General features: G+C 40.4%; 1 protein-coding gene across 1 annotated transcript in view; it reads right to left on the bottom strand.

The window, feature by feature from the left end:
* Positions 1–25,022, bottom strand: part of Cntn5 (contactin 5) — a 635,441-nt gene that overhangs the window by 223,813 nt on the left and 386,606 nt on the right. Inside the window, exon 11 of the mRNA XM_051199086.1 lies at positions 23,665–23,815. Within this exon, the coding sequence (XP_051055043.1) occupies positions 23,665–23,815 (151 nt within the window). The remainder of the gene's footprint in view (positions 1–23,664; positions 23,816–25,022) is intronic.

Raw genomic sequence — 25,022 nt, 5'->3', positions numbered from 1 at the left:
CCTGTTGCCTTTCTCTGCTCCATGCTCATGGATCAAGGTATGAGTTTTCTGCTTCTGTCCAGCTATGCCTGTAGCTTGCTGCCACACCTCCACTCTGCCATTACTGACTCTTATCTCCCAGGAACCATAAACCAAAGTAAACACTTCATTATTGTTGATTTTTAAATTTGTAGTTCTACTACAAGATCCAGCAATTCTACTCATAAGCATATACCCAACAGTTGCACATTCATGCAACAAAGACATCTGTTCAACTATGTTCATAGTAGCATTATTTGTAATAGCCAGAACCTGGAAGCAACCGAGATGTCCCTCAACTGAAGAATGGATGGAGAAAAATAGGCACATTTACACAATGGAGTACTACTCAGTGGGGAAAAAAACAAACAAAAAATGGAATCTAGAAATTTGCAAGCAAATGGAAGGAATTAATAAAACCATCCTTAGTGAGGTAAACCAATCACAAAAAGACAAACATGGTATGCATTCATTCATATATGGATTTTAGACATAGAGCAAAGAATTATTATTAATCCACACCACCAGAGAAGTTAGGAAACAAGGAGACCCTAAGAGAGACATGCATGGTTGCCCTGGGAAGTCAAAAGGGACAAGATCTCCCGAACAAATTGGGAGCAGTGGGGAGGGGAGAGGGAGTTAGGAGAAAGAGAAGGGGAAAAGAGGAGGGGCGAGGAGGACATGGACATGAGGGAGCAGGAAGACGGAGTTATGGGAAGAATACAGGAGAGCAAGAGCTACCATAATAGAGGGAGCCATTTTAGGTTTCAGAAAACTCTGGCATTAGGGAAATGTCCAGAGTTGACCCCAACTAACAATCTAAGCAATAGTGGAGAGGCCACCTTAAATATCCTTCTCCAATAATGACATTGATGACTATATTATATGCCATCTTAGAGCCCTCATCTGGTAGCTGATGGAAGCAGAAGCAGCCATCCATAGATAAACACTGAGCCCAACTCCTGGAATCCAGTTGCAGAGAGTGAGAAGTGATGAGCCTAGGGGACAAGACAAGGCTGGAGAAACCCACAGAGACAGCTGACCTGAACAAGGGGGAGCGCATGGACCCAGACTGATAGCTGGGAAACCTGCATAGGACCAACTCAGACCCCCTGAACGTGAGTCTCAGTTAGAAAGTCTGGGCAGTCTAAGGGACCTCTAACAGTGGGAACAGTATGTATTTTTAGTGTACAAAGGGAATTTTGGAGCACATTTCCCATGGAGGGATACTCCCTTAGCCTAAAGACATTGGGCAGGGTCTAGGTCCTACTGCAAATGACTTGACAGATTTTGATGATCCCTCCTGGAAAGCCTCCCTCTCCCTGGAGAGTGAATGGGGAAGGGGTATGGGGGTTGGTTGGGAGCATAAGAGGATGGGAGTGAGAGGGAACTGGGATCAATATGTAAAATATTTTAAATGAATATTAAGTAATACAAAGTAAAAAATAGTTTTAAGTTTTTAAAATAATTTTTATTTTTGCATTCATAATACAGTTATATCATTTCCCCCTTTTCTTTTCTTCCTTTAACATCTCCTGTTTACCCTTTGCTGTCTTTCAAATTCATGGTTTTTATCCTTTGCTCTCTCTCTCTCACACACACACACACACACATGTTCCACATATGAAGAACATGTTGTTCTTCAATAATCAAGCCTACAAACCTGTAATATAAACATGACATGCTGGAATGTCTTCCATGTGTCACTGAGACATCCATTTTATTCATGTCACTCTGGGATAGAAATTACAATTCTCATATTTATACACACTATGTTACATATATCAACATTAATCTGTACTAATATGTGTGTGTGATCCTAAGTGTATAATAAATACAACCTGCTCAGGCTTTATCACATTACTTATGTGTATGTTTCCATGACTGACCATTTCACATTTAATAACCAGCTTCTATGCTCTCCATGCCTTTGTCATAGCAACAGAAAAGTAACTCGCACACCTGGCCACTGTGCTGACTTTAGAAGCAGCTTTCCTATCCACTGTGAAGTTTCTATTTTCTTTCAGATAAGCAGGACACGTGGGGAAACTTTTTTCTCTTGTCAGGAAGGTTAGGAAGAGTTCTATGTCAGGTCCTGGGAATCAGTGGCCTAGGAGAATCATAACAGTTCATGCAACAGTTCATGTAGTCTAATATGCTCATTGAAAGTGCATTGTAGATGTCATTATAGGTGGGCCTGGTAAATGAATTTCAGTCGCTGGGGTCAAACTGCCTGGCAGTGATATGAATATCACAGTTGATAAAGTTTTCTGGCCAAAATGGCTTTGGAAAACCATTTGTCCAGGTTTGAAGAAACATGGAAAATATACATAGTTTGTAAAACAAAAGTTATCTTTTGTGAGGGTCCTCATACAAGGTTCACACTCTAAATTCCTAACTACTGTCCTAAGCCACTCTCCCCAAGGCTGCTCACCTGTGTGAAGGATTTTACCCGAAGGCCAGGTCCAGTCTCTAACAGAAGTCCTTGATATGAGGGTCAGAGGATTCTGTGGGAGACTTTATAGCCTCAGTGCAGATCAAGGTTGTATCTCTCCAGAGGTACAGAGTAGAGCATTGCTCTTGGCCTCTGCTTGTAGACCCCATGGGTGTCATGGGGTCTAAGACTGTGTCTGGTCATCTTGAGTGAGTCATGTCACTGAGTTCCTGTTATTAGGTGCAGCTTAAGGTGTAGTGGGGATCCTGAATAAGTTATTTTTACATGTCTAAAAGGCTTTTTTCTAACTATTGCTATTACAGTATATGAGTGCTATCTGAGTGCCATCATCCAAAACTGCTGTGAGTTCAGGAATGACTTCTTGTAATGCCCATAAGATCCTGTTTATCAGATGTCCTGTCCTTCCAACCTGTGACTCTTAGAGTCTTCATGCTATTCATCCCTTTCATGATGATGCTCCCCAAGCCCTGTGTGTGTGTGTGCGCGCGCGCGTGTGTGTGCATGCATGAGAAAGAGAGAGGGGGGGTTAGGGAGAGGTCGGGGAAAGAGGAAGAGAGGAGAGAGAGAAGGGAGAGGAGGGGAGGAGGGAGGGAGAGAGGAAGGGAGATTTCCTCTGCACTTTAACAGGTTATAAATCTCTGGTAAAATCTGCACAAACCAGTAATGAGGCCTCACTCTCCCTAAGGGCCCGTCACTGTCGCTGGTGTTTGGGGGCAGGTGTGTCACTTTCTCCAGTGGTGGAACAACTGCTAATTACCCCATTTTCAGTAAATAATCTCCTACCTGTGTTCACACAGAGGCCCCTGACTAAACACAGTGATGCTGTGATTCTATCCTGCGTATCAACGTCACTGCATCTGGAATGAACTCAAAACCCAAAGCAAAGAGGTGCTTTTAATGTAAAATGGAGGATACACTCTGCTTTGGATTTTCGAAGTGGGAAGACTCATCTCTAAGCTGAGCATCACTGCTTCTTCTGGAAACCGACATAATATGTGGAAAAAGGAAGATTTGCTCTTGGCTCGCCTGCTCTCACCTTGTTTTGCTGGTGTTAGAGCCAGCTTCTTTGAGATTCCAGCATCTACTGAAGACCAGCAGGGACCTCAGATTCTAAGACATGCATAGGCAGCAACTGTTGGAGTAGCTGGAGGTCATTCTAATAAATACGTCTCACGTATATATAGACAGAAAACTCTTGAAAACCCTGAATGAAAACACACACACACACACACACACACACACACACACACACACACACACACAAAGATAGGAGGGGGACTTATTTAGAAGGAGAAAATATTCATCAAAAGAAAGATGATAAAATGCATCGTGTACATATGTGAAATTCTCAAAGAATAAAACATATATGCACACATGTTTTGAAAGTACTGTGATTCCAAATTTGGATTGCTAGTTGAGCAGAGATCAGATTTTAGGGAAAAAGAGGAATGAGATCCTGAGTAGTAAGGACAAGAGGTCCCAAAAGGAAGGCTCTCTCTCCCAGAAAAGGTGGGTACCCATGGGTCTCTGAATATTGTGCATGTAACATGAGCTACATACTGTATTAATCGTGTTGAAAGCATGATAACTAAATCTTCGAAAGGATCTGAAAGATGAGCCATTTTCCTCCTTCTAAATTTAGGAAGTAAAGTGTGCAAAAATCAAAGCCTGCCTCTGGGACCAGGCAGTAGTCAGACATTCTGGCAAAAGGACCACATGTAGAGTTTATGAGGCCTGGTAGGAAACATTAACATGGGGTTCCTTGTTCCAAAGGTAAAATTGTTCATTTGATGAGAGCTACATATGACTGTACTAGGGGGATCCCAGTACTGTAGGCCTCATCAAGAACGCTGCCTTAGGTACCTCATCACTGGCCTGCAGTGAAACCTGCCAGCTTCCTAATAACCAGTCCCAGCCCATGCTGGAGCCTGCAGGGGATGCCCTTGATCTCTTTCATAGAAACACATTCCTTTTCTGTTGAATGAGAACTGCAATGTATTTGATAGAAATTTAAAATGCTTATTGTGACCAGGAGTTACAGATATTAGCAACATCTCTTTACTAGAATATAATGTCGACACATTATCTCGTGAAGTATTCGTATGAATCACCAAAGGCACACATGTATGTAAAAACAAGTAGAAGAATTTTCTATAATTGCTTTCTCTCTCAGACTTGAGAAACCACCAATAATATGTGCCCCAAACACATACACACACACACACACACACACACACACACACACACACACACACACCTCAACAATTTTACCTGTAAAGCTAGCCAGAGCCCAAAGTTGAGACTGAGTTATTGATCAAGTATCGTTCTGGAAAGAATGTTAACATTTTTCAAAATGTACTCCAAATATCATCTTGCCCCAGAAAGTTTTAATAGAGCCTCTTTTCTAGGGCCAGGTTTTTAAGATGGAGATAACGCTGAAGTTGACGCTATGGGAGTATCATCCAAGGGTGTGTGTGTCTGTGTATGTGGTAGGTGTGGTAGCAGCATCCATTGAGATGGGCCTTTGGCCATGCACATCTATACATGAACTAACTAGACGTGGGGATGCTCAACTACTTTCAAGCACAATCTGAGTCGTTAACAAATATGAAAAGACGATACAGACTACTCAAAACCACAGTTGGCAATACAGACTACAGTATGACAGTTTCCAGGTCTGAAGGGAATATCTGAAAATATATAGAGCACTCTCTCAGCTGCAATCATGGCACCTCAGCTTACTGCCTTGGCCTTGCCCTTATCTTTTGGCAGCTGTGTCAGTGAATTTCAGCTGCTGTGATAAAACGTCATGACCAAAGCCAATGTATAGATGAAAGCATTTGTTGCGGCTTCTGATTCTAAAGGGAGTGTGGCAGGGTCAGGAAGCTCAGAGATCCCCTCTCCAGCATAGGCACAGGAAACAGAGGGAAGTGGGATATGTTTCCAAATTCCCAAAGCACTCCCAGTGACACACTTCCTCTAGCAAGGCTCCGTGACCTACAAAGGCTCATAAGGTCCCCAGCAGCACCACCAACTGGGGACAAAGTGTTCACAGACAGCAGTTTTGAGGGGACATTATTTTGCTCCAACCACACTGAGAACCAATGTTTTTGCAAGGCCCCTCCTTAAACTGTACGCGGGCCTCTGTATACCACATCCTTCCCTGAAGATATGCACACCAATTCAGTACTTTCCTTTTCATCTTAACTAAGAGTTCATCATACACCATGTCTACAGCCTTTGCGATCAGAAGGGTGGCTGCAAAGTAGACACAGAGCCCCCTTTCCTTCATCATTCCTCAGGTAGAAGATGCATCTTGCCATAGATCTTTGGCATGCAATATCATTTCTTTCCTTATTATATTCATAATGTCTGTCTTTTAATGTAAGGGAATCACCTCATGGCTTCTCTTAGGCATGTTGAAAATGTCAACATCACTACCTTTGTACTTCCTGTCCTCAGATACTGTAACACCATAATGACTGATCTAATAACAATATGGCCACTAAATAACTCATGGGCGCTTAATGTATCCAGTATAGATGCTCAAACATTTGAGCCTACAGGGACCATTCTCATTCAAACCATAATACTGGCATCGGTTAATTCTGAGCTAGGGAAAAGATGGCTTTTTCTGTTAGCCTTTTGAAATCAACCATAACATGTTCTAACATACATGTAACTAACTGGTTAATAACTCAAATCAAAGGTGGTCACTGAGAAGCAGAGGCGATTATCATATATCATCACTCAGAAGAATATGAGCTATGGGGATAGGACACTGCTGTGTGCTGCCTTTGCATACCTTGTACAGCTTGCATACACATCGGACTTCCTTGTCATTGTGAACATCCCAGGCTCTTCAAGAGAAAGGAAACTGGAAATCTCTGCATTTTAAAGCAGGCACACAGGTGCAGGCACATTTCCTCCACTGACACCCCTCTCAGCATGCAATATACACACACAGAAGGTAAGCACATAAAATGTTAAGCATTGACTCAGTATGGGGGAGAACACAGCCTTACCCCACATACGTGATTTACACAGACGTAATATATCTAATGTGGTAATATATCTAATGTGCCATGTGCTGAATATTTAATAACAATTATTATAATCATTTAAAACTATATAGGAATATTTTAGAAAGTGGAGTGTCATCAGGAGTTTAGTTAAACTGATTCACGTGTGAGCTTTAAAGACATTAAGGGGTTTGTGAAAAGTATTCAGATTTGTATTTGATATGGATGGTGTCTAAAATACTGGCCTCTGGAAAGGTGCCCCCCAGGAGCCATATTCAGCAGAAACACACAGGCCCATTGAATACAGCTGAGTGTTAGATCTGAGGCTGCTCTTCCAAATATCACCATTTAAGCAATACACAAAGGCTTTGAATGGTTCACTGGGTAAGTGCTGGAGAGATGGCAGAACTGGGATCTCATTGCTGTTTCGTCTTAATTTAGTAATCATTTCGTTAATTCTGTTGACCAGAGAATCTGAGTTTAAGCAAGCAAGGAAGGAGCTTAGCTTTCATGGATAACCAACTTCGTTTAGTTAAAAGTCTTCAGTAAACAAAGAAAATCAACTCACTTTTCTTTATAATGGTGAATCAACACCTGGCTGCTGCGACTTAATCCTCTAAGAGAAAGTTGAATTTCTATGCAAACATCTGTAATGATATTAATTATTTTATTATGGTATCTCTCTTCGGAGAAATTTATGGTGTCATTTCTTCCACTCTCTGTATTACCCATCACAGTTTTGCTTGAGCTGACCTCTGTGCATCTTTGCTAAACTGCAGGGCAGAGATATGAAAGTGTGAAGCTAGAGAAAAAATTGCGTACGTGTTTCCTGTGACCTCATGATTATGCTCTGTTTGGTTTTCTACTGTGTCGTTCCGTGCTCAGAGGTGAGTGGGTGAAAAGAAACAAAGCCCTTGCTGCCCACACATTCTCTCTAAGCCATGCATACTGATCGTGGAAGACACAAACAGGAGCACTGTGGAATAACCGGGTGGTTTAAAGAGAGTTGCTGGGACAGCTCTGCCCGCTACGTCCTTACCAAGCAAACACCAACCCCAACACTCCTGGAAGGAAGAAAAAGAGTGCGGCTTCATTGTGGCCACAAAGGAACCTGGTTGAAAGGTAGAGATGTTGTTGTCCAGAGAAAGGCCTGGGGCTGTTAGGGAAGGATGCTGGGTAATGTGCAAGTAGCTGGGGAGATACTTTGAAAAGTGTCAATGATTAATTCTGCTGAACAAAATGATCTGTGTAGAGGATGTGGTTAAAAATTGGTATTAAAGAAGAAAGCGAAACCCATGAGCTTTCCACACTATGTGAGGACACAGGGATCAGCAGGTCCATGGGCTAAGAGTGGCCCCTGGCAGCCAGTCAGCCCATGCCGGGATGTTGGGCTTCCAGCTTCTCAGAACTGTGACACAAGCTCTGACGTAAGTGGGCCAGGTTCAGTTATCTTTTTAAAGATGGAATTCAAAGGTAAGTTACGAAAGCACACTCTCTCCCGGCAGGTGAGGACCACCCTGGCTTACATCCACAAGGTGGCCATCCTCTACGGCAGAATAGGTGCAGTTTTTAAGTATCCTTCATATGCCAGAGGATGTTGAAGATCGTGTGCCCAACCCTCAAGATTGCACTCATTTACTTATGATGGATTCATTTCAGGAAGAAGAAACTGAGGCTCAGGTTAGGCATGTTCAGTATCTGAGAGTCAGTGCCTTATGACCTGTGTAAAAGCTTGGCTCCGGCTGCCTTTCCCAGATGTGAGCCTGCAACCCCACTTATTGAGCAGCTATGGGCAGGTGATTTCACAGTTCCAAGACTTAATTTACCTGTCTATAACACAGGGGTGATTAAGCAAATAACTGTTGATTAATTTCACTAGCTCATCTGATGCTTCCTGTTTTCCTCTGGTATCTGCACATAGTTAACTTTTTCTTTTGATCTCTTGCAGTGCTGGGATCATCTCTAGCAATTTTGATGATTGCTACTGATCAAATCGTACAGCTTTTATTTTCAGTAACAATTTTATCAATGAATATTAAGTATAATAAAAATATTGACTCTTAGCCAAACATCTTCCAGACATAGAAGTTACTTTTATAAGCTTATTTACTCATTATTAGTAGTGGTGAGATGCTAAAGGTTTCCCAAGTACTGTTTTAATCATTTCACAGGCTCGCACGTGTGTGGTGTGGTGTGTGTGTGTGGTGTGTGTGTGTGTGTGTGTGTGTGTGGGGGGGGTGTGTGTGTGTGTGTGTGTGTGTGTGTATCTGTCAGCTTTTAAGTGTAGCTAGCCAACCAGAATAGTACGATAATTAAGTTAAAGCTTCACCACCAAACATGGCGTTATACACATCAATCTCTGGTAAAGGCGGGAGGAAACAGTTGAAAGTCATCCTTCTCTGCATAGTGAGTTTGAGGCCTGTATATCTTACAACCCTATCTCAAAAAACAAGCAAGCCACAAAAAAAAAAAAAAAAAAAAAAAAAAAAAAAAAATTGACCTGCTTTGACACAGGAAGTCAGGAAGTACCCACACCAAAAAATTACAGGCTAACCTGCTTCTAGAAAAAACACAAAAGTGAACTATTATCAGTTTTATACTCAGATGTCTTATACCATTTCTTTCCATGTTTTTGCTCTCTTATACAGGTCATGGACTGATACACACACACACACACAGCTGGGGAACAGAGAGAATTTGTCTTTAATAAAAGACAAAAGTAGCTATCTGTGCAGGGGTGTTAGGACATTAACAGTTATTTTACTCTAGTAGCACTGGTTTTTGATGAGGTGATAGAAGACACAAAATGTCTTGGAGTTGCTGTGAGAAAATCTGAAGCCCAAACTATTTGTAGTCATTGAAATTACTTTACATGTTTGGGTTTTTTTTTTTTTTTTTTTTTTTTTTTGTTTGTTTTTTTTTAATAAAAAAGCTGTTTAGGAAAAAATTTGAGAATACGGTACAAAAATGCTTTTCTGGCTTCAGTCAGGGAAAGACCGATAAAGATACTCCCAATAAAATATGGGGAGCTGGAGGAGAATACAGTCTGGGAAAAGTTAGAATTCATGGAAAAATTGAACTCTATTTTAAGGCAAAGTAGAATTTAAAATGAAAACATCTCTATTTCCAAAGAGCATGCTATCCTGTCTTCCACACAGTCCTAAGCCTTCCTGTGGATGCCGTTATAAATTATTTTTTCAGCATTTTTGTTTCATTGAATAGAAATGCAAATTTGGGGGAGAACTTGTATTTTAAAAATGTAATCAAGCTCCATAAAAATTGAAGTGCTTTTCCTGCTGATTATTTTGGGCTTTCTTTAAAGACAGTTAAACCATCCACATAAAATAGGGGTTTTGTTTTCCTGCCATTGTGTGTATATCTCAAAGGGAGGCTGATGCTCATGGAGAGGGCCTGGCCTCACACAGTAGGGTTTTGAGAAGTGAACAGAGCCTCCTCCACCTTATCAATAACTGCATGGATGTAGTCATAGCTCACTTGACATGGGTGACAGCAGAAACATACAAGATGGTATATCTTCTTTAGGAAGCAAATGTATGGGAACATTCAAAGGGAGCAACACTGCCACTGTGGACCCCTGTGTGTTTCCCGGCTGCCAGGAGGTGAGCAGTCTCCCGGATACACTGCTCCCCATCCTGATACTCAGCTTCTCCACAGGACTGGACACAAAGAAGCCAGATGACCCTGACCATACACATTTGAAACAATGAAGCAAATCACCTTTCCTCCCTTAACTTGATTTTCTCAGGGATTCTGTCATGGTAAGGCAAAGCTAGTACCTTTTCCTAATTTTGAGTTCTTTCTTTCTTCCCACACTGGCTAAGCTGTCCAGTAAATAGCTTTTCTGTTTATTATTCTGTGTGAATTTATAGGCATGACTTTGTGTCTTCCAGTCTACCTGTGAGACATCAAGTTAAGGACTCACCTGACCTGCCCCTCTATGCCCCTGTAAGTGATTAGACCACAGCTATTTGAACTATCCTGTTTATTTCTTTTTTCTTTTTTGTACCTGAATCCACACTTTGACCCAAATACAGATTTTCACAAAGCGTCCTGGATTCATGATAATACTTTCTACAATTCTGAACTCTTGTCCTAAAACACACTCTATCTCTACAAGCCAAATACATATTCAAGAATCATTTTTGAATAGTTCAACCAAAACCTCATTCCTTGCTTTCTCTCCTGATTTTCAACTTTACTCCATGAACTCTCACATTGTTTTGTGGGGTTCTGCAGTCTAAGGTTTGGAATTAAAACAGAATTGGCTATTGTATCTGCCTGAGCTACTTGCTGTGTGTATGAGCCTTAACCATCCATGACTTAGTTCTTTAAAATGGACAATTACACCTTTCTTAGAATAGTGTCTGATTACAAGGACTGCATAAAAAAGTAGTACACATCTAACATTCCTTGTGCTTAGGACATAGAGTAAATTTCATCATTGCCTTAGTGGGCAAGGATTCTCCACCCAGTGATATGGGGACCAAGGCCTGTGATGCCACTGGGCACTTAGCAGTGCCACTTTGGAGAAAGGGCCTCTTTCTCTTACATTGATATAAACTGGAAGAGCATCTTACTTCCTACATCTGCTAAAGAAGGTGTTTTTTTTTTTTCTTTTTTTTTTTTTTTTATCTTTCTTTCCCCTGAGATGTGTCTAATCACACATAATTGTACCTGGTCTGTTCTTTTATGGATGAGGGAGGAAGTGCATAGATTATGTGCAAATGGGGAGAGGAACAGAATTAGTTCAGTGCCCTGATTCATGCACATATCACAAGAACATAGAAATCATTTTAAAAGACAGGCACTGCTACAGATCGATACATCTACATATGTTGTAGATATACACACATATATATGTTTTATATTTTACTGTCAGTTTTTGATTAATTTTATGTTGGTTTCTATATCCTATCAATTGTTAGAGAGTGCTATGCAATGTCCGCCCCAAACTCCTCCCAGACCAACACCTCCATGCGTCCATGCCTTCCCAACTTCAAGTCTACTTTTCCCGTAATGCTCCACAGAGTCAATTTGTGCTGGCCATATGCTCATGGTGCAGAGCAATGCCTCGGAGTGTGTTTCCCATACCAGGGCCACACCATGAAGAAAACTTACACTTCCTTCCCCAGACACCATCAACTATCAATAATTCCTAGTTGGCCCCTCCTCACTCCATCCTAGAACAAAATGATCTGATCTTGTGCATCAAACCCTGTCTCTGAGTCCATGAACACAGCTGTCCTATCATGTCTAGAAGACACCGTTTGACTGTGAACCTCTCTAACGTCTGTCCCCTTTTCAAAACGTTCCCTCTGCCTTGGGAAGGAGGTGACATAGAGACCTCATTTGTCACTGAGCACTTCATTGACACTTATTCTCTGCAGTTTGATCAGTTGTTAACTTCCAGACTACACTCCTGCTTTTTAATGTGAAGAGAAGCAGGAAAGCTACTGCTAAGGTCTTTTGGTGTTTGGGTTATCTTTTTCTTTTATGTAAATGGTCTGTAGATCATTTTCATTGTAGTTAAGGGTTTTGTCTTTGTTTTCTGTTTGTTTTGTTTTATTTTTTTTTCAAGGCAGGATTACACTGAATAGCTATAGCTGTCCTAGAACTCCCTCTTTTGACCTGGCTGGCCTTCAAATACAGATCCACCTGCCTCTGCCTCCCTTAGTACTGAGATTAAAGGTGTGTGTCAGGGCTGCCTGGCTGCAGTCAAGGTTAACACAATATCTGCAGTCTAATTTGTATCCATGCCTTTAATTCCCATTATGAACTAACCATAGTTAAATTGGAGAATGATTTATGCAAAAACTGAACAGAAGTGACTATTGGGATTAGAAACTAGTCCCAGAGGCAGCTAACCATTTCCACTGTAGAATGCTTTTTTCTTAACATTCTCTGAAACTTCTTTCTTCACCATTTTATATTCAACAAAGAGTCACTTGGGGAGGTTGCAGGATCAGTCAGTAGCATGCACTTGAAGGCTTGAATTCCCAAATATTTTAGCTGTTGTTTGTATTAAGGACAAATTAAGCTGGAAGTTGCAGTCTGGGGGGCTTTTGGAAAAGAAAAGCCTTTAAGCGAGTAATGGCTCGTTCAAGTTGTGCCTACTTGGAGCGCACAGCCAGACAACTTGTGCAACTGTTTATAGTAACTGGGGTAAATGAACCATTGTTAAAAGTAGAATTTATGAACTGTTTGCTCAACTAGTAATTAGGTAGGGACGCAAAGCTGCAAGCTAGAGAGGCTGCTAAGACACCAGGAGCAGCCTTATTCTGTTGTCATTTAAGGCTTAAATTGCCAGAGTTCTTCTGTGGCACTCCCCTATGGGAGTTGATGCCTGTTTTGTTGTATATTGACAATTAAGAGAAAAAGGAACAAGAGACAGGCTGGTGGTGACAAGGCATGTTGGAAGGAAGGTCTTTGGGGAGGAATCTGAAGCTCTTCTGTGACCTTCAACTTGGGACATACCAGGAAAAAAGAATGTCCTCTGCATGTTTTGCAGGCCACATGTTTGAAGATTTGTCACCACTATTACATTAGGTCAACAGGGCAGCAAAGGTGTGAGTATTTGAATTCATCAGAACACATTTTCCTCCCTTATTTTTAATCAACAATTAGACAGAGTGTGGCTGTTGTTTCTCAGTTTTGGGTTATGCATTCTAGGAATAGAATGAGTTTGGAAACAGTGTATTTTGCTCAAACCAAGTGAGATCAGGAATGAAAAACCATGGACAGAAGCAGTGAAATTGTGATGGTGATTTCACAAGTGATTGCAGCATACTATCAGGTTCTCTGATCAATCAGCTCTGTCAGAAGACAGAGCCACAGGCTTTTCTTTTTCCTTTATGTTTTTCTGTTGTTTTTTCTTTTTCCTTGTTGGTACCAGCATCAGTGCCAGTGTGGTTTCATTTATTCTCATGTAGAGAAAATGGAAAATAATAGTAAGATGGAATTCTGGTTACTGAGTCCATTAGTTTGTAACTTGGCATCATTTCCTCTGTTAGAAGTAAAGTTAAAAAAGTAGCACATATTCTCACAGGAATGTGCATTCTCAAAGTGTATGGAATGTAGGAAACTGGACTCATAGGAACTGAGGATAAATGGAATTGTCAGAGACTGGAGAATTAGGAACAAGATGGAGATGAGGAGGAGAAACTGGACAATGGCAACTAGATGGAGTAACTCAATTGTATGGCAACAGAGCAGCAGGTAGATAGGGCTAAGAAACCCTGGCGCTGGTGAGTCAGCTCAGTGGGGAAAGGCATGGAGCCTGCTGACCTGAGTTTCATCCCTAGCACTCACATGGCTTCGGAAGAGACAGAACCCTGCAGGTTGTACTCTCATTTCTACAACACTGTGGCATGCATATCTCTAAACATACACCAGCCACAAAACAAATGCATAAAGTAGAATTTAATAAATTTAAAAAGAAGTCTGTTGTGCTATGTCTCAGACAACTATAGACAGTGACAATATATTTATAATTTAAAAGCTAGAAGGAACTATTTCTATATAAAGACTTGATAAATTTGGGGGAGACAGAAATTTTTAACCTGATATAAACATTATATAATGCATGCATGTAAGAGAATATCCTATAGCTGTCACCAAAATAAGCAACTTTCTGGTTTTTTAGTGTATCGGTTAGAAATAGATTTGAATATAAAAATAAAAAACATGATTAATATGCCAGCAGCAATTTTATCTTTCTAGAAGACAAACAAATGACTGAGTCTCCTCAGAAGTGTAAGAAAAGAAATGAAAAATTGTCCACATTTGGGTTTCATGGGTTACTTTTTTTCTTTTCTTTTTTTTTTTTTATTATTTCACATGTGGTTCCCAGTTCCCTCTTCCTCCCCCCGCCCCCCTCCCTTCCTCCCTCTTACCCTCTTTCCCCCCTCACATGCACCCTGACCTCCCTCCCCTACCATCCCCTACCATTCCACATGTAGGGCAATGCCATCCCGGTGGGGTCATGTAAATCTGTCAAGTTATTTGAAGTAGTGACTAGGACTTCTCTCCTGTCTCTAAGTTAAGGCATTATCCCTCCATGGGGGATGTGTCAGCAAGGGCCTTTTGTGCACCAGGAATACATCCTGGCTCCACTGTCTGAGGTCCCTTAGACTAATCAGTCCTTCTGGCTGAGACTCATATTCAGGGGGTCTGAGTCAGCCCCATGCTGGATTCCCAGCTATCAGTCTGGGGGTCCATTAGCTACTCCTTGTTCAGGTCAGCTGTCTCTATGTGTTTCTGCAGCCTGGTCTTGTCCTCTCCATCTGCATCTGGATTCTAGTTTGACTCAGTGTTTAATTATGGGTGTTTGCTCCTATTCCCAACAGGTACTAGATAAGGGCTTCATGGGGTTTTTTAACTGGATACTGGACTTATTAACACAAGATGCCTTAGTTATAGATAGCAAATGGCTTTAGAAGATCCAGTGTTCCTTTCTCAAACAAAGCTGGGTGTGGCTTGGGTGGACAGAAAGCAGCCCATGCAGCCACTGAGGGACTGACTCTGCTTGTTTGGGTTTTGTCCTCGTACTCTCAATTCAAATTCCAACAATAAAGCTGCCACACTGCCGTGGGGCACAGGGAGACAATCAGTGAGAGCAAGCAGCTCCTCTTCAAGGCTGCTGCTGAGAAACCAGTCAACTGCTTTCTTATTGCACAGAATCTCATTATCTGGCAAAAGAGCTTGGGACACGAGTCCTCCAGTTCTATGATTTACACACAATTGAAAACCCAAGACCGCTTACTGTTACAGTCACAAAACGTGCGGACAGATTACTAAAAGTTCTTTATTTAGGTTGTCTGGGCATGTGTGAAATGTCAAATCTAGTTGTGAAGTTACTCTCAAAGTGTTTGAATTTAGAACAGAAAGTTTGATCCATAAATGATACTATGAGGGATTCCTGGGCATGGTGGTTTATGTCTATACTCCCAGCCCTGGGTCTCTAAGGGGGGAGATAGTGCGTTTGAGGTCAGCCTGGGCTAAAAAGTGAGACTCTCTGAAAAGAGATCTGGAGATGAATTCCTGTTGTTGGGTGCTTGTCTGGCTTGTGTGAGAACCCAGACTGAGCCCAACACAGAAACAGAATGGCAAAACATAACCTCAATTTTAGCTAGACACAATCTCAGGATTCAGAAGGCAGAGCAGGAGGATGGACATGAACTCAAGGCTGGCTATGATTCCACAGCTAGCTAGAGTCTTGGGAGACTGTCTCACAAGAAGGGAGAGGTAAATCCTACCATGTTCTCCATGTGATTGGAATGAAGTTTCATTTTCATTTTTGCTCACTTTGATCGTAGAATTGAGACTTGACTTTAATGTTGTTTTGTCACTGGTTATTTTAAGCAAATCACTTAATGAGTTTTGAGTTTAAATGCTAATAACTGACTTAGAGTGTTCTTCCTGGGCACTTCAGTAAAAACCAGTGTTGAAAGTTAGTTAAACCATTTACCTTCTCTCTAGCTCTAATCTCTCAGAGTTGTGTTTGCTTAAACATTCCCGGTAAAGTGACACAGCTTTGTTCTGAGTGAGATTGCGTTGTCCATGAGAACGGTCAGTGTGTGCAAAGGAGAAGAAACAAGTAAAGGCAAGTGTTGCAGTCTTAAAATCATGCAGGGAAGGTCCTGCCTCAGGACAGTGGGAGTACAATGTAGTTTAAAGTAAGAGTCCTGACAGCAACATCCTGCCTTAAGTCTGAGACCAAGTCTGAGCCCGTGTGATTAGCAATGAGTCATTTTAACACTTTCAACAAGTTCCTACTATAAAATTTTATACCTCCTAAATGTTCCCCTTCCATGAACAGTTATAAAAATGATATATAATTTATACAACACAGAAAACATAAAAATGGAAATGAAAATTTATTACTAATTCACACATTTCCAACCTTTGAACAATTAGCTCTATGTAGTCACATTTTTGTTTTAGATAAAAGAATAAATGTGCCTGGTTTTTTTTCTCAAAATAAAATTCACTTCACATTTTCATGACTTGAAATACACTGGTAGTATGACATCATTTCCTCATGTGATCATCAAATGCTCATCAGAAACCGGGTCAGAAAAACTGCAGTGTTCCCCATCAATCCACCTAATACACGTACATATATCAATGCTCTAAAACTGTGTGCCACCAGGGAACTGTGTGGTATGTGTAAGCATGTGTGCAGTGTATATGTGGTTAGGGTTAGGGTCAGGTCCTATCTGGGGCTATGACTCTGGGGCCATGTGTATGTTGCATGTATCACATGTAAGATGTGTGTGTGCTGTGGTATGTGTACATGCTGTAGGAGTTCCTAATCTCTGATTGTACTATATCTACTCTGCTTTCATTGCTATGACTCAGCTCATTCATGGCTGTTTCTTGTGAAAGCTCTAATGATTATAGATTTTCTTATTTAAACACACACACATTGGGTATGCTCATATTAGACTATGATATGTTTCAGACTAATGCACATTTTCTGACCGCTCATTTGTACTACTGTTTTCCCTTCATTCTTCATGTGCATTTGAACTTCGAACTCTTGTGCTCCTGTGTCCACAGGCCTAGTTTGGTCAAGAGATACTATTCTAACTTGCTCTTTTTACTGGTTTCCTCAGTGTCCCAAGACCTCACCCTCCACTTTAATCTTGCAGTTAGTCAGGCACAGAGTTCTCGGTAGTCATGTAGAGTGAAGTGAGTGTTCATTGATTCTGATCATCTTGGAAAAGGAGGATCTTTATTGCTATGTATGATTACTTAATAAAGTAAACAGTACACATGGATATACATGGCCATTTGAACACCACTGTGAAGCCATTTGCATTCTGTTTTGCTGGAAGTGTAGAAATAATGGATTTTACCAGTCATTCTCTGTATCACTATTCACTGACACTACTATTTATTAATCACTTAAAACCCTGAGGTTCATGGAATTACTTTTCATGGTTCTAATTTCATAATTTCCAAAGGTGTTTCAGATCAGAATGGATGGATCAGAGAATGGAGAAGATCATCCTGCTGCCTTCAAGAGTGGTTTCCCTGACAATGACAGTGAAGGCGGCATCTACAATCAGAATTCAGTGATAGGTCATGGAGCAGGTATGAATGGGAGAGCCTTTCTGCTGGATTAAATGTGATTCCTGAGTGTTAGGCTTTAATAAATTGTTGATAATTTCTTTTGTTTGGCCTGTCCATTTTTTAAGGGTCTCAAACTCATGTTCTTACTGCCTTGGCCTCTAGTTGCTGGGATAACAGGTTTCTTGATCATTATTTAGTTTAGCCTATTTCTACTTGGAAGGATGGTATACCTAGAAGTCATGAATATATTTATCATCTTCGTTTCCAATGTGACCATGACTCATTGCTTTTGGTGCTGTTATGAGCATTTCATGGGATGGCTGAAGTAGGTTGAGTTCGTACAGTTCAATTGTACCTGATTCGAAGAAGTCCACCCATAACCCTATAATAATAAGTGTAAGATATCTCCCCCACCCAGGAGAACAGTTGTGGGTGACAGTAGAGTGCACATTGCCAGCAGCCCATGTGTAGTCAATCATATGAAGGCAGATATCACTGTCATTTTCTTTGCAATTAACAACATCAATTGATTATTTCATTTCCTCTAAAAAGAAAAAAAGCCATAAGTTTTAAATTAAAAGGGGACTAAGCGACATACTCTTGATAAGTGAATGCTCATTTACCCTAATTATACAACTTCTAGATGCCAAACATAAAAGAAGATACCTAGGGTCTGCATTGTTTTATGCCCTTAATATATAAAAGACACTGTCATTGAGAAAACAACACAACAGCGTGTTCATTAACAAACGCAGCATGGAGGTAAAAACAGGGGGTTGGAAACAGGACCATAATTGTACTCATGAATTCCTCTTCTTTCCCACAAAGAGCAAGAAGCCTGGTTTCCCCTGCTGTAACAGTGTCCTGTAGTGCTTTTATGAAGAATATATTTTCCCATTTGTCTGTGAGTCAGTGTGTGAGCTTGATCATTGTTGCCCAATAAACACAACATGAATTCCCAGAAGAAGTCAACTAATAGGTACTTCAAGTACAATTTTCTATTTGTGTTAAATGAGGAAGTTGAAAAGTTGGCCATTAAGAGATGCCTTTGGAGAGCAGGGGACTGTGCAAAGGATTGTGGACAAGTGTTTCTTTGATTTCAGTAGCATAAAAGACCACTTATTGTATTGTATAGAGGGTATTGTCCCTCTATATTATAACTTATTTTTTTTAAGTTTTTACTTCAGAAATTCTAAAGAACTTGTATTATATTCTACTATCTCTATAACTGCTAACTTACTCTGCCTAGAAATAAAAAAGCCATCATTGAATTAAAATTTTAATAACTATGAACAAGTTTTAAACATCTGTAGCATTTCTATGATGGTTGATAATAACCGAGACAGATGTGATTGAACAGGATGCAAAGCTATGTCTCTACTCCCAACCTTGTATCCTCTCTCAGCCAAGACTGCACACAGAAAGTAGAGAAGTTTAACATGCAATAATGAAGATTTAATGTGTGTGCACTGCTGGAGTGTTTCTGAATGATTATATTTTAACAAAAGTTAATGGCCAAGTAATGGGAATAATGAGCTGGAGTGGAAATCCAATAGGAGCTTGATGAGCAGAAGAGGCTTGGATAGTATGTCGGAGGAAAAGGTCCCCATTCAGTCTCCACAGTCTCTGTGCTGAGGACTCCTCAAGAGCACTCATTTCAACAGGAAAATGGACAGGAGTGATAAACCAACCCAAGTTAATGTGTGCTGATGGGCCTTGGAAATAATGTGCTAAAATCTGGAGCTATCTATCCTAACATAAGTGGGGGGGAGAAAGAGACACACACACACGTATGTATATGTGTGTGTGTGTGTGTACACACATATATGATAGAGAGAGCATGGTGAAACTTGTGTGTGTGTGTGTGGTGTGTGCATGAGGGTGGGTGGCATACACAGGTGTACCAATGTGCACACACATGTATATGTGGAGACAGAGGTTGTTGTTATATTTATCCCTTCAACTTTTAAAATCCTTTTACACGTAGTTTTTCACATTGGTTTGTGTGTAGGACTGTGTGTAACAGTGCGTCTGAGGAAGTCAGAGGACAACTTGCAGAATCCATTTCCTCCTTTCATCGTGTAGGTTATGGGAATGGAAGTCAGGTCATCAGGCTTGACAGCATGTTGTCTTGGCTGCTGAGACATCCCAGTGGCCCTCCACTGTGATTTCTGGAACAGGGTCTTTGGCTGAATCTGAAGCTCACTAAGTGGCTTGACTCAGGCCAGCGAGCTCCAGAAATCTGCTTGTCTATGTGGACAAACTCTTACAATGCTGAGGTCACAGATATGCACCCGAGCTAGGCTTTGGTGGGGAGGCAGGGGATTAAATTTCGGTCTTCTTATTTGAACAGCAAGTACTTTACAAACTCAAGCATTTCCACAACCCTTGCACTTCCCCTTGTAAAGTCCCACAGATAGTCATTGAATTTAACATAGACTATAGAACTGATATAAGCAAATATTCATCCCTCTGGTACAGAAAGTTTACCAAGGCACTGACAGGAAAATTGGTAAAGGAGAGTGACTGGTAACGTAGGGATAGGTTGCAGGAGGCTGAGATGAAGTAAAAGTGAGTCAAACAGGAGGTGACCAAGAGGAAATCAACTTTGCTTCCAATGGGGCATAGCTCTGCGGGTAAAGACATGTGCTGCCATATCTGATCACCAGAGTACAACCCCCAGGACTCCCATGGTAGAAAGAGAACACTGACTCCCACAATTTGTCCACTAATTTATACACACCCACCCACACACACACACACACACTCTCTCTCTCTCTCTCTCTCACACACACACACACACACACACACACACACACACACACACACACATGAAGTGTTTCAAATGTATTTTTCTCATAAACTTTGGAGAAAGAGGAGAGGTATGGAAATCTATCATACTACTCACAAGAAAAACAGTTGTTACCACTAAAAACCCAAGATTTCAATAGTGATGCTATTACCACCTCTGTCTGTTCTACCTTTCCTTCTCCTCTACAGGAGGAAATGAAAACTCGCCCATTTTTAATAAGAATTGCATCCTAACCTGCCATAGACCAACCAGCAAACTTACTTTCCATATAGCATTTCATTCAATTATCGCAAGTCAACAAGGTTACTATTTATTTTCAAGAAGTACTTGTTTTACTGGTGTTCATAAATATTCTGTGTGTGCATTACCTACCTGTCTGGTACCAGCAAAGCCAGAAGAGGGCACAGAACTGGTGTTACACACTCTATGTATGCAGGGGAGGACATCCTAGGTCCCCTATAAGAACACCAAGTGCTCTTAACTGCAGAGCCACACTCCACCTCCCAGTTCTATAAGTCTAAAAAAGAAGGTCTATTACAGAACACCATTCACTGAAGTATGAGCAAGGAAACCGCATCCTTTTCTTATACATAGTTCTGTTACCCCAGGCTGGAAAGTGCTTTGGAAATTGTGAGTGCCCCTGGCTAAAACAGCTATCGCCATTATAAATGATGCTGAGATAGATCAACTGAGTAACTGTTCTCACCAGACGATCATTATGCTACATAGATGATCCCAGGGACACAGACATCAACTGTACAGACTCCTGAGCTCTGACACAATCCATTCCCTTCTGCATTCAGGACCAAATTAAGGGGAAACTAACAGAAACAGTGATTACTCAGTGTGCTAACTCATTGTCCATGAAGGATAATGGTATTTTGCTACTATGTCTATTTTGTTTTTGTTCTATGGATTAGAAATAGGGCCTCACATACGCTATGTGCACTGAGCATGACTGAGTTCATAATCTCACTCTTCTTTTTAAGTTTCATTATTTTTGATCAGGGCCTCAATGCACTGCCAAGTTTGGCCTTGAATTGCCCTCCAGTCTAGGATAACATTCAGTTTTTGATCCTGCCGCCTCACTTCCCCAAGTACCTTGGATTGCAGACGTGAGCTGGTCCAGCTATATCTATCAATCTCAGAGGGGAATGTATGTAAGCAGAGCCAGTTTGTAGATTTAAGCATATAGTTTGGGTAAGACAGATGTGGATATATCTTGCTTTTCCTTTAACAAGTAAAACACAAATAGTTCACTTTTTGGTTTCCTTCCTGAACAGCATCTCAGTGAGCAGAACTGAAATTTGCAAATATCGAGGTACCTAGGCTTGAGGTCAGCATCCATCTCATGACCTGAGTACTCAGGGTGCATGGGACGTGGGGCAGATGCACCTAGAAAACCTTATACTGTGGCTTCACTTCCTTGGAAACACTAGGTTCATTTTGTTTATATTATCGTAACACGCAACTCCTAACTCTGTTACTCTGTTAATATCTCTACTCTCATAAAAAAGTAAAAACAGATGCCACCTAATTTTAAACTCATAGTGTGGCATTTCTGAACAGCTGATGAGCATTTGTGTCATGAACTGCCGCAAATAGCAGAAGGCTCACAAGCTCCCTCAAAACATAAAAGACAATAATACATTTCCGATGGAATGCCTTATATCTTTGGACAATGTCTCCAAACTTTAGAACATTCAGAACACATGATAATGATAATCTAGCAATGCAAGCTATTTGTTCTTACTCCACAGCAAAATATAATTTCCACACTTTAATAAGAATTACATATGCAGCTTCTCTGTGTCTACGAATGGTAAATTTTCATAATGAGCCATGATTTAATTGATCCAGTCAAAGGAAAAACGCTGATATAGCAGTTTGTTATTCATTCCCTTACCCAACAGAAGAATTCTCTGTGAAACCCGGAAGCTCATTCTGCCTCCTCATTCCCTTGTAATCACCCTATGCAAGCAACAGAGACCTGAATCCCTACCTGAATCCCATCATGCAACAAATCTCACTTGAGACTATTTAAATCAGTGTATCTTAGACTTACTGAGACTCCACATGGTAAAGATGGTGAGGGTGATATGGGAGGATGGAAGATGAGGGAACTGGGATTGACATGTAAAACAAACTTGTTTCCAATTTAAATTAAAAAGAAAAAAAAGGAATTTTTGTAAAATAAAAGTATTTCAAAGTAACTTAAAAGAGTATTCAGCTAGACTGCCATTGGTGACTTGAATTATTTAAGTATATTGGTACTTACCTATGAACACGCAGATCTTGTTCCTTACTTTTACAGGTAAACTCAAAGTTCTTATACAATAATATACACCATTAGGTTTCCATAGTAGAAGATGCTTTATCACATCCCAATCAGTACCTCAAATATCAATGGATAATGACCAACAAAGCTTGGGACTTGACAGTTTGGTCCAGATAGGAGACAGAGTATAACAGAATGGGTTCATTCTCATCTTTGGTCTATATCTATTATTTTTTTCTTTACTGCTGTGATAGTCTTTTGTTTGTTCTTTGCTTTCCAGAGATAAATGCTTATATGCCGAATATTCTTCTACACATTTCAAATGTGCCTTTTGCCATCAAAATAATCCGATTTTATTTTTCACTGACATGATTAAAAATAGAAAAGCAAGCATTGGTACAAATACCACATGGCACAAATTTGATCATAAAATGACCATGCAGAAGACCCAGAATATGTTCACATTATTTAAATACCAACATCAAACAAAAGCACAGACCATAAAATGATCACAGACAATATGTAGCCCATCATAATGCAAAGCCAAAATGAAAAGCAAAAACACAATTAGTTTCATTTAAAATGTAGTGAAATTCTTACTGGGCAGCAAAGAGCTTGCACTACATTGTTAAAAGGAGCTAAGCCTTGTTAGGATCACATAGAGAAAAAAATTATCTCCTTTCAATTAGCATATGAAACATCACATAATCTCCACAGGACTCATATATATTTCATGCGTGTCATTTGCAACTTTCAAAATATCTTATGTTAATGAGTGCATAGGGGGGTACTGTTGGGGGAGCAGAGAACCAGCAAGAGAAGGGTAGAGAATAGGAGAGGTTTGTAGGAGAGAAGAAAGCAGACGGGATGATAGGATGATGCTCGTGTAAGAAGGAATCTGAGGGAAGCCCACCATTTCATATGTTCATAAAAGAAATTAATTTTGATGTTAAGAGGTTGAAATGCAAAATCACATTCTCACCTTTTGCTGCTTCTCACTGCCTTGTCTCCCTTCTTCCAGGAGATGGCCGGCTTGGGAGCACCCTGCGGTTGACACTCTATGAGAACTTCCCGGTCCTTGGTAACAATGATTGTTTTCTTTACTTGATTCAGCTCAAAAGACGGTGGTGAGGCTATGGCAAAAACAAGGGTGTGCCATCAGAAACAAGGCTGGGAATTAAAGGTATTCAATCCTGTGTTTAACTCTTCTCTGGCACACATGTCTCTCAAAATCTCATTAAAAATTATATGACATTAGCACACAATTAATTTGTTACTGATTTATAAATATGTTGTGGTTATCTGTCCATTATGACCTTTCCATGTGGAGTCTACAAATAAATAGTATCTTGATAAATGACAGGCTTTATTTATGATCACCCAGGTCAACCGTGAGGAGTCACTTGGACATTGAGAGTCAATCTGGGTCTCTGTGCCAAGACTGACTTAAGTTCTAGGGAAGACAATGGTGTCTTCCACTCCCAACTTATTTAATGGCGCCCCCTTACTTTACTTTAGAATTATACAGAGGTGATGACAGTTGTCAAAGAAATGGCTTTTGAAGAAATGAAGCTGTATGAATTTGAACTCAAAATTGTATTTCTATTGTCTCAGTTACTTATCTAAGTGTAATTATGACTTACCACATTCATATCAAGACTACTTTGACTCTGAAATAAGTGGGTGTATAGCATCTGAGAGAGCCATTGTTTATGCAAACTGAACCTTTGCATAATTCTCAGCAATAATTTATGCTCTTGTTAAAGCCATATAATGCATGACATAGAAGTGCTAAGTATAATATACATTGCAATCTGGGTGTCTCAAAATATTGAAGACAAGTGAAGGAAGTTATAGGAAGATTACAGGTAACAGTTTTGGTTGCCATCTGGGGACCTGATTCATAACAGATACTTTCGAAAGTATAACTATTGAATAAAAGGGTTTGAGAATGTTTCTGGGAAAACTCTGAAGTAAGCTATGCCCTAAGCAGCCTTTCAATTCTGAGATGTTGAAACATGTGTTAACAAGAAAATACATTAATATTTGATTTGTTAAAATAATGGAATTGTGATGGAATCATGTATCTATTAGCTCTGTGTGTGTGCGTGTGTGTGTGTGTGTGTGTGTGTGTGTGTGTGTGTGTGTGTGTGTGTGTGTTCAATGTGGAGTAATTTCAGTTATAAACCTGGAAGTGTAACACAGACCCTTTCCTCTCTTAAGCTGCTTTGGTTAGGGTGCTTTAACATAGCAAGAGAAAAGAAACAAGAGTAGCCTCTTATAGGCCCTCAAGGCTTTCTCCGATGAAAATTAACGTATGCTTCTACATGATATTATTTC

Source organism: Phodopus roborovskii, unplaced genomic scaffold, assembly GCF_943737965.1.
Source record: "Phodopus roborovskii unplaced genomic scaffold, PHOROB, whole genome shotgun sequence".
NCBI classification, from domain to species: Eukaryota; Metazoa; Chordata; class Mammalia; order Rodentia; family Cricetidae; genus Phodopus; species Phodopus roborovskii.
Note: the sequence above shows the minus strand (reverse complement) of the source record. Positions and strands in the feature narration are given on the sequence as shown.